At 46.0% G+C, this 13,206-nt stretch overlaps 1 protein-coding gene across 3 annotated transcripts in view; it reads left to right on the top strand.

Annotated features, from left to right (window-relative positions):
• Positions 1 to 10,129, top strand: part of INO80 (INO80 complex ATPase subunit) — a 42,265-nt gene extending 32,136 nt beyond the window's left edge. For all 3 annotated transcript variants that reach the window (XM_069949797.1, XM_069949796.1, XM_069949795.1), the window contains exons 27-36: positions 677 to 804; positions 1,623 to 1,717; positions 2,179 to 2,251; positions 2,820 to 2,978; positions 3,069 to 3,171; positions 3,823 to 3,911; positions 4,959 to 5,114; positions 5,661 to 5,820; positions 7,194 to 7,394; positions 9,203 to 10,129. In XM_069949797.1, coding sequence (XP_069805898.1) covers positions 677 to 804; positions 1,623 to 1,717; positions 2,179 to 2,251; positions 2,820 to 2,978; positions 3,069 to 3,171; positions 3,823 to 3,911; positions 4,959 to 5,114; positions 5,661 to 5,820; positions 7,194 to 7,394; positions 9,203 to 9,417 — 1,379 coding nt within the window. In that variant the 3' untranslated portion in view covers positions 9,418 to 10,129. The remainder of the gene's footprint in view (positions 1 to 676; positions 805 to 1,622; positions 1,718 to 2,178; positions 2,252 to 2,819; positions 2,979 to 3,068; positions 3,172 to 3,822; positions 3,912 to 4,958; positions 5,115 to 5,660; positions 5,821 to 7,193; positions 7,395 to 9,202) is intronic.
• The last annotated feature ends 3,077 nt before the right edge of the window (positions 10,130 to 13,206 follow it).

Raw genomic sequence — 13,206 nt, 5'->3', positions numbered from 1 at the left:
TGTTTTCAGAGTGTGTTTATTACAGATCCTACAAACAGGATGCTCGGCTTTCCTGAATTCGGCTTCCCCCCCCCCCCCCATATGTCATGGCCGCTCAGGTTTAATAAAGCTGTTTAGCTGACATACTCTGTGAGCTGCCGCCTTGGTGACCTGTAGGGTGCTCGGGTGCTAGATGCCACACTTCTAGATGTCATGGAAAGTTTTTGTTCTAGTTTTGAGAAAGCTGAACTTTTTTGTTAAGGTATTGATGGGTTATTAATATCCGATTGGGGGGACAGACACCCGTCACCCCCACTGATCAGCAGTGTTACCAGAGCTGAGGGTCAGACATACACAGTAATATAAAGATGGAAGCTCACAGCGCTGTACTATACCTAGTGGCCATTCTGGGGTACTGCAGCTTAGCTCTCATTCACTTCATCTTGGTAGCTACACAATGTACAGTGCCGTGTGCGTCTCTCTTAGCTTCGCTGTGTAAGCTGATCGGCGAGGGTGTCGGGTGCTCTCCACCAGTCTGGTATTGATGACCTATACTGAGGATAGTGACTGGTGGGATGTGTGAGGAGCAGGCACCATCAGAAGACATTGGCTCTTATACTTCTGTAACATCGCTGAGTCTCTAGATAAAAGCCTTTCCTTCCAGTAATATATTGATATCCCGTTATGTTCCCTACAGACAAGGAGAGTCTGATCACAGACAGCGGGAAGCTGTACGCACTGGACCTGCTGCTCACACGGCTCAAGTCACAAGGACACCGAGTCCTGATCTACTCGCAGATGACCCGGATGATAGATCTGCTGGAGGTAAGAGGCTTCTCTGCTTGTTATAGTATAGGTTGTCAGGCCGCTCTTGATGATCACATGACCTGGACATTGTGCAGGTCCCCATGGGCGGGGCTGTGCTTGGCGTCAGGACATCATGTGGCTAACAGTACCCCTGTACAAGGAATCAATAGCCTAATGTAAGCTATGACGTTATTAGATGGGAAGGTGTATTTAAAGGAGAAGTCTCACCAACTCTGAAATCCGCAGGGAGGAGGAGGGTGTGAGAAAACAGACAAGTTATCTCACCCATCCCCCGTGCCTCGTATTGCTGCAGCCGGGTCATGCTGCACTGTCACCACCCAGTGATTTCCTGCTCAGCCAATCAGTGACTGGATGAGCTGAGCGGGCAATTGCTCAGCTGGGCTATGACCATGTCGCTGCTGCAGGAGCAGGGTTCATGACCTACCCGGTTTCTGGCAGATGACAACGTCCAGCGGTGGCGCCACTGGACACGGGTGAGTTAACTTGTCTGTTATTTTCACACCCACCCCTGCCTCCCTGCAGATTTCAAAATTGTGGGACTTCTCCTTTAACCACATTGTTTGAACAGTTTTAAAGGGGTTGTCCAGGCAAAATCTTTTTCTTTCAAATATATATATATATATATATATATATATATATATATATATATATATATATATATATAATATTTTTTTATAAATATATTTTTCTCTTGTATAGCTTTTTAGATGTAGCCAGAATCCTTCAAAGAGTTTCAACCTTTCCCAGCCTGCCTTTATATTCCAGCCATTAATATGTGACTGTGAGAGATGCATGTATTTCTTATTCCTCCATAGGAATATATGGTATACAGGAAGCACACCTATATGCGATTAGATGGGTCCTCCAAGATTTCTGAGAGGCGAGACATGGTGGCCGACTTCCAGAGCAGGTAAGGTCATTGGATACACGCACATGTATGTCGGGGATATATCCGATTATTGTGAAGGTGTATTGCCGGGTTCTTACCATCAGAAGATGCAGCTTTCCCTGTGGTATCAGCCATGTTTAAGCTGTAGGCAGGATTACTGTGTAAGTAGCCAGGCAGGATGACACAACTGACTATATGTGATATATAGACAATACCTCCCCCTCACAGGTTGCGGAGCATGCCCATGGCAGTAAGAGGTGACACTTTCTGGCTGGTGTTTCTTATGTCTGTGGAGCTGCTGTCAGGCAGATCTGTGCATTGTGAATATATGTGTCCCTGTCATTTTACATGGGACAGATGAGCTATGAAAGTTTATTTCCTTGCTGATCGTGCCCGGTAGAAGGGCCGTGTCTCCGGGGGAGGGAAGCACTTGGCCACCATACATTTCTATCTTTTATATTTGTGTGCTTTTTCCCTTTTAGGACGGACATCTTTGTCTTCCTGTTGAGCACTAGAGCTGGGGGGCTGGGGATTAACCTCACCGCTGCTGATACGGTAAGACGTCCAAGGCAAGAAGACTCCATTTTGTACCTCAGTCTTTTGTTATGAAGGAGAAAGCTGCAGTAAAGGAGAAGTCCAACCTCAGAATTTTATATTTTTTTTAAACGGCAGGGCGTAGGGGAAAAATAACAAATGGTAAAAACCCACCTCTCCCCGTGCCTCTTTAGCACTGGATGACGACTCCGGGATCCCCGCCGGGCTCCAGGATCCCCACCAGAGCTGACTTCCTGACCCGGCTGATGGACTGCCTGCTTAGTCACTCATTGGCTGAACGGCTGTCCATCAACTGGGATGGGCATTTTCCCCCCGAGTAGTGACATTGTACTGGGGCTGGTCAGATGGCGCATCGCGGGCACGGGGAGAGGCAAGCAGTGCTTCATTGCGGCGTTCTCCCCTGCCTCTGACGCCCGTCACATCCTTGCTGGGGCCAGACTTTTCCTTTTAAGAAGGAAAAGCAGACAGGTTAAAGGGTTGTCTGATAATGAAACCATCTTTGGGCTTGAAATGTGTGAGCGCTCTCCCCTTTGTACAACACTAATGCTGGTGTTTTCTGATGTTTTAGGTTATTTTCTACGATAGCGACTGGAATCCAACTGTGGATCAGCAGGCCATGGACCGAGCTCACCGTCTAGGTCAGACCAAACAAGTCACTGTTTACAGACTGATCTGTAAGGGCACCATAGAGGAACGTATACTACAGAGGGCGAAAGAAAAGAGCGAGGTAACGCCACAGTCTAGGCTCAGCTTATAGTATGGCAGTCACTGGGCATTTATTGGTTTGCTGCAATCCCATGTCTGCTCTCCTCTACAGATCCAGCGAGTGGTGATCTCTGGTGGAAACTTTAAACCAGACACTCTGAAACCCAAAGAAGTAGTCAGCCTGCTACTGGATGACGAGGAACTGGAAAAGAAGTGTAAGCTCTGACTTCTTATGTGCAGCAGCCGTCTCTTCTGATATATATATCTCCCCCAGTGTCAGGTTCACAGCTCATACTGCTCTGTAATATCCTCCATGCTGCTGCTACTTCTGAGGATGTGCTATAGGAGAGCGGTGTATAGAGATGACATAGCAGCGACTGTACACTCACTAGTTCAGAGACAACTGGAAATTATGGTGGATCCTGCAGAGACTTATAGAAGTTATAGAATGTACACACAAGCGAAAGCGAGTGACCCTTCAAAGTGTAGCTGTCACTATAGGCTGCTTCAGGATCAAGATCCTCTGTTAATCTGGAAGTTCGGGTCCCCCTGCATACCCTGACACAATGAAATCATGATGCTGACGACCCCCCCCCCCCCCCATTAAACCGGATTAACTAACAGAGGATCTCACCACTGATCCAGAAGTGACAGGTACAGTGTAACTAAAGGCTTTTACTGGAAATCCAGATACTTGTCCTTTTGTGTTAAGTGAACCACGAGACTGTGGGTCAAGGGTCACAACTAAGTATTACGTCATTACACGACACCCGGACCTAGGTGATAACCGGTCTTCAGTATAGCATTGTCCGAAATCTAACAGACCTGTAATATGGTGACTTTCATTATACAATGTGGTTTTGTAGTACGCCAGAGACAAGAGGAGAAGAGACAGCAAGAAGAGACCAACAAAGTGAAAGAGCGCAAGAGGAAAAGAGAAAAATACGCAGAAAAGGTCAGTACCGTACCGATTTTGTTTTTTGTCTGGTGGGATCTGGGTGTTTAACCCCAACTGATTGCTAGTGCGAGTGGACTTAAAGGGGTTATCCATTGAAGTGAATAGAGCTTAATTGCAAACCACACTTGACCTGGAGACAAGAGCTCTGTAAGGAAGTGGCTTTATATTTCTAACCCCTGGATACCCCTTTAACACTCCTCTCCCTAAAAACCAAGATAGTCTCATAGACTTGTATCTGCAGAACTGTGAGAGATTGCAGGTATCACGCACCTTTCCTGGATCTGAACATTCAGACCCCGATCTAAACATTTGATATGTCAAAAGGGGGTTGTAATACACATCTTACTGATCTCCCAGCACTCCTGAGCAGGCGTTATGAGATCCCACAGATCTCTGTGCTTGTTCCATGTTGACCTAGATATGTGACTGCTACAGCCAAACAGTGGCAGTAATGTTCATTGCTGGAACAGTCACATGACCACAAGTGAGGGTAATTTTTTTTTTCTTTCAAATTAAGTGGTGAAAAAGTGCCAGAGATTTGTAATTTACTTTTTATTAAATATCAAGTCTTTCAGTACTTATCAGCTTCTGTGAGCCCTGCAGGAAATTTTGTATTCTTTCCAGTCTGGAAAGCAGGAGAGGTTTCCTTTGGGGATTTGCTGCTGCTCTGGACAGTTCCTGACATAGACAGAGGTGGCAGCAGAGAGCACTGTGTCAGACTGGAGAGAATACACCACTTCCTGCAGGACATACAGCAGCTGATAAATACTGGAAGACTGGAGATTTTTTAATAGAGGTAATTTACAAATGTCTGGCACTTTCTGACACTGAACTACTCCTTTAAGACAACCAAATGGGAGCCGTAAACTGTGTATCACTTTTCCTTTTTTCCTTCCTTTTACTGTTTTTACTGTCCCGTACATGTGACCAGCCATATATTTTTTTATATTATATACAGTCTCATCCATGTGACTGGGCATTTGTTGTTATTTTTATATTATATACAGTCATATATAGCGGCCATTGTATTTGTTTCTGTTGCAGAAAAAGAAAGAAGACGAGGTTGACGGGAAGAAGAAAAAGGACGGTCTGAACTTGGTCATACCATTTGTGCTGTCGGCCGATAACTCCAACCTGTCAGCCGACGGGGACGACTCCTTTATCAGCGTGGACTCTGCCATGCCCAGTCCTTTCAGTGAGGTGAGGGCAGCCCCACCTGTCATTCATTCATTGCTCTGTAAGCGCCATCAATCCTCCCGTATCCCGGGGTATACGCATTATCATCGCTAGGAGAACACTCATTAGTCCTTCTATCTCTAAGACGCACTTCTGTAGCCAGGTAAAGTCTGTCTGATAAGCATTTACATCTCATAGAACCAGGGGGCTCGGTGGTACCTGACGTAGTATGCACTGCGGTGTCCAGGGTGGAGGAGATAGTAGACCTCCAGGTGTTAATGCTCTTCTGGTCTAGACCACCAAAGAGGAGGACATTACCATAGACCACCAGGAAATCAGGGGTCGTCCCATCTTCTGTCCTAGATCTCAAGAAAGGGGACACTATGGCAGGATAGGTAATCCTATAATCTCGTATCTTCAGATGAATGGAGCGGCAGCACAAACACCTAACCGCCTCACCGTTAAACCGAATGGACACAGGACCCCCATTCTCGTAATTGATGGGGCACCAGTGATCGGCCCTTCACAGATGATGTATATGGCATGTAACCCATATTGTCCTGTTACTAGATCTCCATCAGCAGTGAACTCCACACCGGATCCATCGCCATGGATGAGAGCAGCAATGATATGTTGGTCATTGTAGACGATCCTTCCTCTTCAGCTCAGCAGTCCAGAGGAACGACCTCCCCCGCCTCCGTCACCGGCTCCGCGTCAGACACGCTGAATGGTCAGTATATTCATTTACTGTAATCACAATGGTTACGATCTGTGACACCTCTGATCTCGGCCATTTAGGCCTCATTCACATGTCCAGGGATTTAGGACCGTGATTTAGTCCCGCTAGCTAGATTTGTGGAAAACCGAGCGAGGCCTTAGCTAATGCCAGTGGCTGAGCCCAGCAGTGTTACTACCAGAGCCTCCTGTCTAGCTTCCAGGATATGAGTGACGTTCGGGCAGCGCGGCCTCCAGAGGATTTACCTTGATGCAGTATTAGCCCGGCAGATACTGTAAGGCTGTATATCGGCTTCAGCAACCTAATGGCTCCTGCACTAATCCTGTGATAAGTTATCAGCAAGGACTAATGGATCTCTCCTCCTACGTAAGGAGAGTGGCGAGGTCTGCGGACTGTGTCATAGGGAGCCCATTATCCGGTGTCAGCCGTCCGTCTTATCTCTGAAATGTTCAGGAGTTTGAGGGTGAAATAATTCCAGCTAGTTTAACCAGTTATCCCACAAAGCGGCAAAGAGGAAGGCAAAATCCTTACTATAAAGCAGACGCCGACTTACCTCCCAGTGTCTGCAGGGGACGGCTATGCTTCCTGCAACTGAAATATTTGGCTATTACTCTACCAGCAAAGTAAATGGGATTTGTAAAAAAAAAAAAAAAATCCACCTGTAAATGGGGAAAAAACACAGAACATCTGCACAAAAATTATAAGACTAGCTGTTATATATATTATAATATATATTTATTTTGTATGTATACTGCTATATTAGCTGTCAGGATGTCCATTGTATGTTGGAATTATTGTATTTTTAGACCAAAATTCTACTGGAAAATGGGTATTTGGTTCTGACGCCCCAAAATGTAAAGAAAAGTAAGCAGGAAGCTAATATAGATAAGACAAATCCTTACATACAACAGTCAAAAAGAGATACTGGACACTGGACATTACGTTCTATGTAGGGGACCAGAGAGAGACTAGCTGTTATGATGTCTCCCATACACTTTACACACCGGTGTAGATCCTCCTTCCCTATATCTCTATATCACCTCCTCAGAAGCAGTAGCAGCATGGAGGACATTATAGAGCAGTGGAAGCTGTGATTCCAGCCTGGGAGGTAGACTAGCTGTTATGATGTCTTCCATACACTTCACACACCGGTGTAGATCCTGCTTCCCTATATCTCTATAGCACATCCTCAGAAGCAGTAGCAGCATGGAGGACATTATAGAGGTGTGAATCCAGCACTGGATTGATGTTACACTTACAAAGGCTGACACACTTCTGTCTGCAATTTAAAAATGGACTGAACTGTGACTCGCCCAAGGTATCTGGATTATGTGACTGTACTGACCATTATCATTATTCTTCTACAGGAATTTTCAATCAGGAAACGTCAACCAGTGGTCGAGCGAATGCAAATCGCAACCGCGCACGCACAAAAACTGGCGGGAACGGAACAAAGGGAGGGAAATCCCGAAGCCGGAAATCCACTGCGGGCAGTGCAGCCGCTATGGCGGGAGCCATGGCCGGGGCTGCCGCTGCATTTGCAGCTTATGGATACAATGTATCAAAAGGTAATGTGACCTCTGAACTCTTTATGTGGATGAGTGGATCCACAGCTTTATACGCAGGATATTACCGCTCCAGCTCTGGACCTCTAAGAGCCAAAACAGCTTTGTAGAAACGCTGGAAGAATACTGCAGACTTGGGGGTCATTGACACGTTCCATGCATGGTCTATATATACATGTGTCAGTACAGGAGCGTGACAATTTAAACAGCTCTTGGCCTGATAATGAATGAGCAGTTTTCAAGTGTCTTCTGTAGCACATCGCCCACATATACAGACCATGCATGGAATGTGTGAATGAGCTGTTATAGTTATGAGCCTGATGTATTCATGAGGGGTACGCCCCTTCTCCACCCTCACATGTGGTGGTTGCAGCTTGGTTCCTAACATATACTTCAAAAATGTGCCGGGCAGACAGCCCCCTTTAAGCTGATAGATACATACAGTAGTGCCTTGGATTACGAGCATAATTCGTTCCGGGGCGGCGCTTGTAATCCAAATCCACTCTTATACCAAAGCAAATTTTCCCATAAATCACTGATATGCAGACAACTGATTCCACATCCCAAAAATAATTATTTTATATTCTGAATAACATGTAAGACAGATAAAAAAAAAACATTTAGAAACAGCTTATTATGTGATATTATATGTTACTGTACAGTATAGCAATCAGCATGTGGTGTATAATGTATAGTAACTGTATAACCCTGATAACACAGCAGCTGGATATGTGATATATAAGTTACTGTACAGTATAGCAGCATGTGGTATATAATGTATAGTAACTGTATAACCCTGATAACACAGCAGCTGGATATGTGATATATAAGTTACTGTACAGTATAACAATCAGCATGCGGAGTATAATGTATAGTAACTGTATAACCCTGATAACACAGCAGCTGGATATGTGATATATAAGTTACTGTACAGTATAGCAATCAGCATGCGGAGTATAATGTATAGTAACTGTATAACCCTGATAACACAGCAGCAATTTGTAGATACAGGATGGAACTGCAGATCCCCATAATGCAGTAGTGTAGTACAATAGGCTAGAATAGAGAAGCAGGGCTGCTGTTGGAGGTCTGTGTGGTCACATGACAGCAATGGGGAAGGGGTGTGTTCAGCATGGACCAATTAGGAAGTGAGAAGAGGACAGGCAGAAACTTTTCTTTACAGCAGTGTGTATAGCTGAGTGTGAGTGCAGGCACATTATAGCAGCAGTGTGTATAGCTGAGTGTAAGTGCAGGCACATTATAGCAGCAGTGTGTATAGCTGAGTGTAAGTGCAGGCATATTATAGCAGTGTGTATAGCTGAGTGTAAGTGCAGGCACATTATAATAGGATTGGAGAGGATGGAAAACACAAGGGCTCACAGAGACTGCAGGGAGCAGGAAGCAATGAGCAGGGCAGATGTGGGCACATACATGCAGCACTCTTTTTTTCCGGGGAGAGAGGGGTTACAGCTATGGAGAGATTACCTCCACAGTCCTGTCCCCTGATGTAAGCCCCAGCCTGAAGTGGATCTGCTAAGATTTGGAAGGTGAACGAGACTTCCTGGGTCAGAGTACAGTGTTTTAGACCCCGCTATGCAGACCATGCCCCTCCCCCACTCCCCCTCCCACCCAGTACAGAAGCTCATAAACCAAAGCAATGCTCTTTATCCAAGTCACAAACCTGTGATCTCTTCTGGCAAAACGCTCTTAATCCAAGTTACTCTTAAACCGAGGTACCACTGTATTAGCAAACTATATAGCGGTTTCTATCATGCACTATTAATATGAGGCATTTTCTTCTCTCTCTGCAGGTCTACCCCCCAACAGCTCCCTTCCGGCTCCTCTATTACGAACTTACGGAGTTTCTGATTTTGCCCATTTGAACTCTTCCTCCCCCATTAACTCTCCCCTGAGCAAAGGAAGCAGCACACCCGGGACATCGAAAATGGGTAACGCTCACGGCACGCCGCAGGACGCGTCCTCGCGGAGACACAGTAAAAGTACTGGAAACCTAGGTGGGTTGTAATCCGAAGCTTCTGCTTAGCAAGGTCTTATCCAGCCAAAGATTCCCAGCAGCACCCAGGTCTCCGAGCCGGCCGTCATGTAATCTCCTTTTGGTGAACCAGTTTACAGTTTCCTCATATAATACCGCCACCCCAGAACATGCAATAACTCCTTGGGTCCACCATCTCAGACAGGATACAGAAGAAGAAAAAGCTCCGCGTCCTTATATTTTACAGATTCAATAAACGTGCCAGTAGCTTCCGGAAACCTTTCTCTCCCGGGCGGATGAATTTCCCGGACGTCGGTCATCTCACAGTAAGGCTGTACGCTTCACAATAAAGGACGTCAAGCATAGAGGAACCTTGTCAGCGGACGGCGGAGTCAGCGGGGACGCCTACTACCTCTTTTTACCGTATGAACTCCTTTATAACGTAAGCGGATAAGAATCTGTAGATGGGTCCGAGGCCTATGGTCACCTTGCCACAAGAAGGGCTTGCAAAAAAAAAAAAAAAGGGGGGGGGGGGGGGTGAAAGCCGAACCCTGCGAAGATTTGCACTCTTACATTTGGTCAGTTTTGCAGCATAATCATAAAGTGTGTAAATAGGAGCTAGAATAGCAGGAAACTGATGCAAAGTTATTTTTCTTCTCTTCTTTACAATGTGTCGTCTATTTTTATATCTGAATTTGTATATATGTATAAAGATTTGTTTTACTAACTGAAGATAACAAAAAAAATCTGAATAAATGAAATGTAATTTTAGGTATTTTTTGTACTCGTTGTTTTTACCACCGGACGTGTGTTATTGTCTGGTTACAGCTTACCCCCCTGCGGAGGGAACATGGTTGTTACCACTGTGTCCTATAGAGAACATGGCTGCCTGCTACCACTGTGTCCTATAGAGAACATGGCTGCTACCACTGTGTCCTATAGAGAACATGGCTGCTACCACTGTGTCCTATAGAGAACATGGCTGTTACCACTGTGTCCTATAGAGAACATGGCTGCCTGCTACCACTGTGTCCTATAGAGAACATGGCTGCTACCACTGTGTCCTATAGAGAACATGGCTGCTACCACTGTGTCCTATAGAGAACATGGCTGCTACCACTGTGTCCTATAGAGAACATGGCTGCTACCACTGTGTCCTATAGAGAACATGGCTGTTACCACTGTGTCCTATAGAGAACATGGCTGTTACCACTGTGTCCTATAGAGAACATGGCTGCTACCACTGTGTCCTATAGAGAACATGGCTTTTACCACTGTGTCCTATAGAGAACATGGCTGCTACCACTGTGTCCTATACAGAACATGGCTGTTACCACTGTGTCCTATAGAGAACATGGCTGTTACCACTGTGTCCTATAGAGAACATGGCTGCCTGTTACCACTGTGTCCTATAGAGAACATGGCTGCTACCACTGTGTCCTATAGAGAACATGGCTGCTACCACTGTGTCCTATAGAGAACATGGCTGTTACCACTGTGTCCTATAGAGAACATGGCTGCTACCACTGTGTCCTATAGAGAACATGGCTGCTACCACTGTGTCCTATAGAGAACATGGCTGCTACCACTGTGTCCTATAGAGAACATGGCTGTTACCACTGTGTCCTATAGAGAACATGGCTGCTACCACTGTGTCCTATAGAGAACATAGCTGCTACCACTGTGTCCTATAGAGAACATGGCTGCTACCACTGTGTCCTATAGAGAACATGGCTGTTACCACTGTGTCCTATAGAGAACATGGCTGCCTGCTACCACTGTGTCCTATAGAGAACATGGCTGCTACCACTGTGTCCTATAGAGAACATGGCTGCTACCACTGTGTCCTATAGAGAACATGGCTGCTACCACTGTGTCCTATAGAGAACATGGCTGCTACCACTGTGTCCTATAGAGAACATGGCTGCTACCACTGTGTCCTATAGAGAACATAGCTGCTACCACTGTGTCCTATAGAGAACATGGCTGCTACCACTGTGTCCTATAGAGAACATGGCTGTTACCACTGTGTCCTATAGAGAACATGGCTGCCTGCTACCACTGTGTCCTATAGAGAACATGGCTGTTACCACTGTGTCCTATAGAGAACATGGCTGCTGCTACCACTGTGTCCTATAGAGAACATGGCTGTTACCACCGTGTCCTATAGAGAACATGGCTGCCTGTTACCACTGTGTCCTATAGAGAACATGGCTGTTACCACCGTGTCCTATAGAGAACATGGCTGCTACCACTGTGTCCTATAGAGAACATGGCTGTTACCACTGTGTCCTATAGAGAACATGGCTGTTACCACTGTGTCCTATAGAGAACATGGCTGCTACCACCGTGTCCTATAGAGAACATGGCTGTTACCACTGTGTCCTATAGAGAACATGGCTGTTACCACTGTGTCCTATAGAGAACATGGCTGCTACCACTGTGTCCTATAGAGAACATGGCTGCTACCACTGTGTCCTATAGAGAACATGGCTGTTACCACTGTGTCCTATAGAGAACATGGCTGTTACCACTGTGTCCTATAGAGAACATGGCTGTTACCACTGTGTCCTATAGAGAACATGGCTGTTACCACTGTGTCCTATAGAGAACATGGCTGTTACCACCGTGTCCTATAGAGAACATGGCTGCCTGCTACCACTGTGTCCTATAGAGAACATGGCTGCTACCACTGTGTCCTATAGAGAACATGGCTGCTACCACTGTGTCCTATAGAGAACATGGCTGCTACCACTGTGTCCTATAGAGAACATGGCTGCTACCACTGTGTCCTATAGAGAACATGGCTGCCTGCTACCACTGTGTCCTATAGAGAACATGGCTGCTACCACTGTGTCCTATAGAGAACATGGCTGCTACCACTGTGTCCTATAGAGAACATGGCTGCCTGCTACCACTGTGTCCTATAGAGAACATGGCTTTTACCACTGTGTCCTATAGAGAACATGGCTGCTGCTACCACTGTGTCCTATAGAGAACATGGCTGCTGCTACCACTGTGTCCTATAGAGAACATGGCTGCTGCTACCACTGTGTCCTATAGAGAACATGGCTTTTACCACTGTGTCCTATAGAGAACATGGCTGTTACCACTGTGTCCTATAGAGAACATGGCTGCTACCACCGTGTCCTATAGAGAACATGGCTGCTACCACTGTGTCCTATAGAGAACATGGCTGCTACCACTGTGTCCTATAGAGAACATGGCTGCTACCACTGTGTCCTATAGAGAACATGGCTGCTACCACTGTGTCCTATAGAGAACATGGCTGCTACCACTGTGTCCTATAGAGAACATGGCTGTTACCACTGTGTCCTATAGAGAACATGGCTGCTACCACTGTGTCCTATAGAGAACATGGCTGCTACCACTGTGTCCTATAGAGAACATGGCTGTTACCACTGTGTCCTATAGAGAACATGGCTGCTACCACTGTGTCCTATAGAGAACATGGCTGCCTGCTACCACTGTGTCCTATAGAGAACATGGCTGCTACCACTGTGTCCTATAGAGAACATGGCTGTTACCACTGTGTCCTATAGAGAACATGGCTGCTACCACTGTGTCCTATAGAGAACATGGCTGTTACCACTGTGTCCTATAGAGAACATGGCTGCTACCACTGTGTCCTATAGAGAACATGGCTGTTACCACTGTGTCCTATAGAGAACATGGCTGCTACCACTGTGTCCTATAGAGAACATGGCTGTTACCACTGTGTCCTATAGAGAACATGGCTGCTACCACTGTGTCCTATAGAGAACATGGCTGCTACCACTGTGTCCTATAGAGAACATGGCT

The sequence above is a fragment of the Dendropsophus ebraccatus genome, chromosome 13 (genome assembly GCF_027789765.1).
Source record: "Dendropsophus ebraccatus isolate aDenEbr1 chromosome 13, aDenEbr1.pat, whole genome shotgun sequence".
Taxonomy (NCBI): Eukaryota; Metazoa; Chordata; class Amphibia; order Anura; family Hylidae; genus Dendropsophus; species Dendropsophus ebraccatus.
The sequence above is the reverse complement of the archived record's forward strand: the minus strand, read 5'-3'. Positions and strand labels throughout refer to the sequence as shown.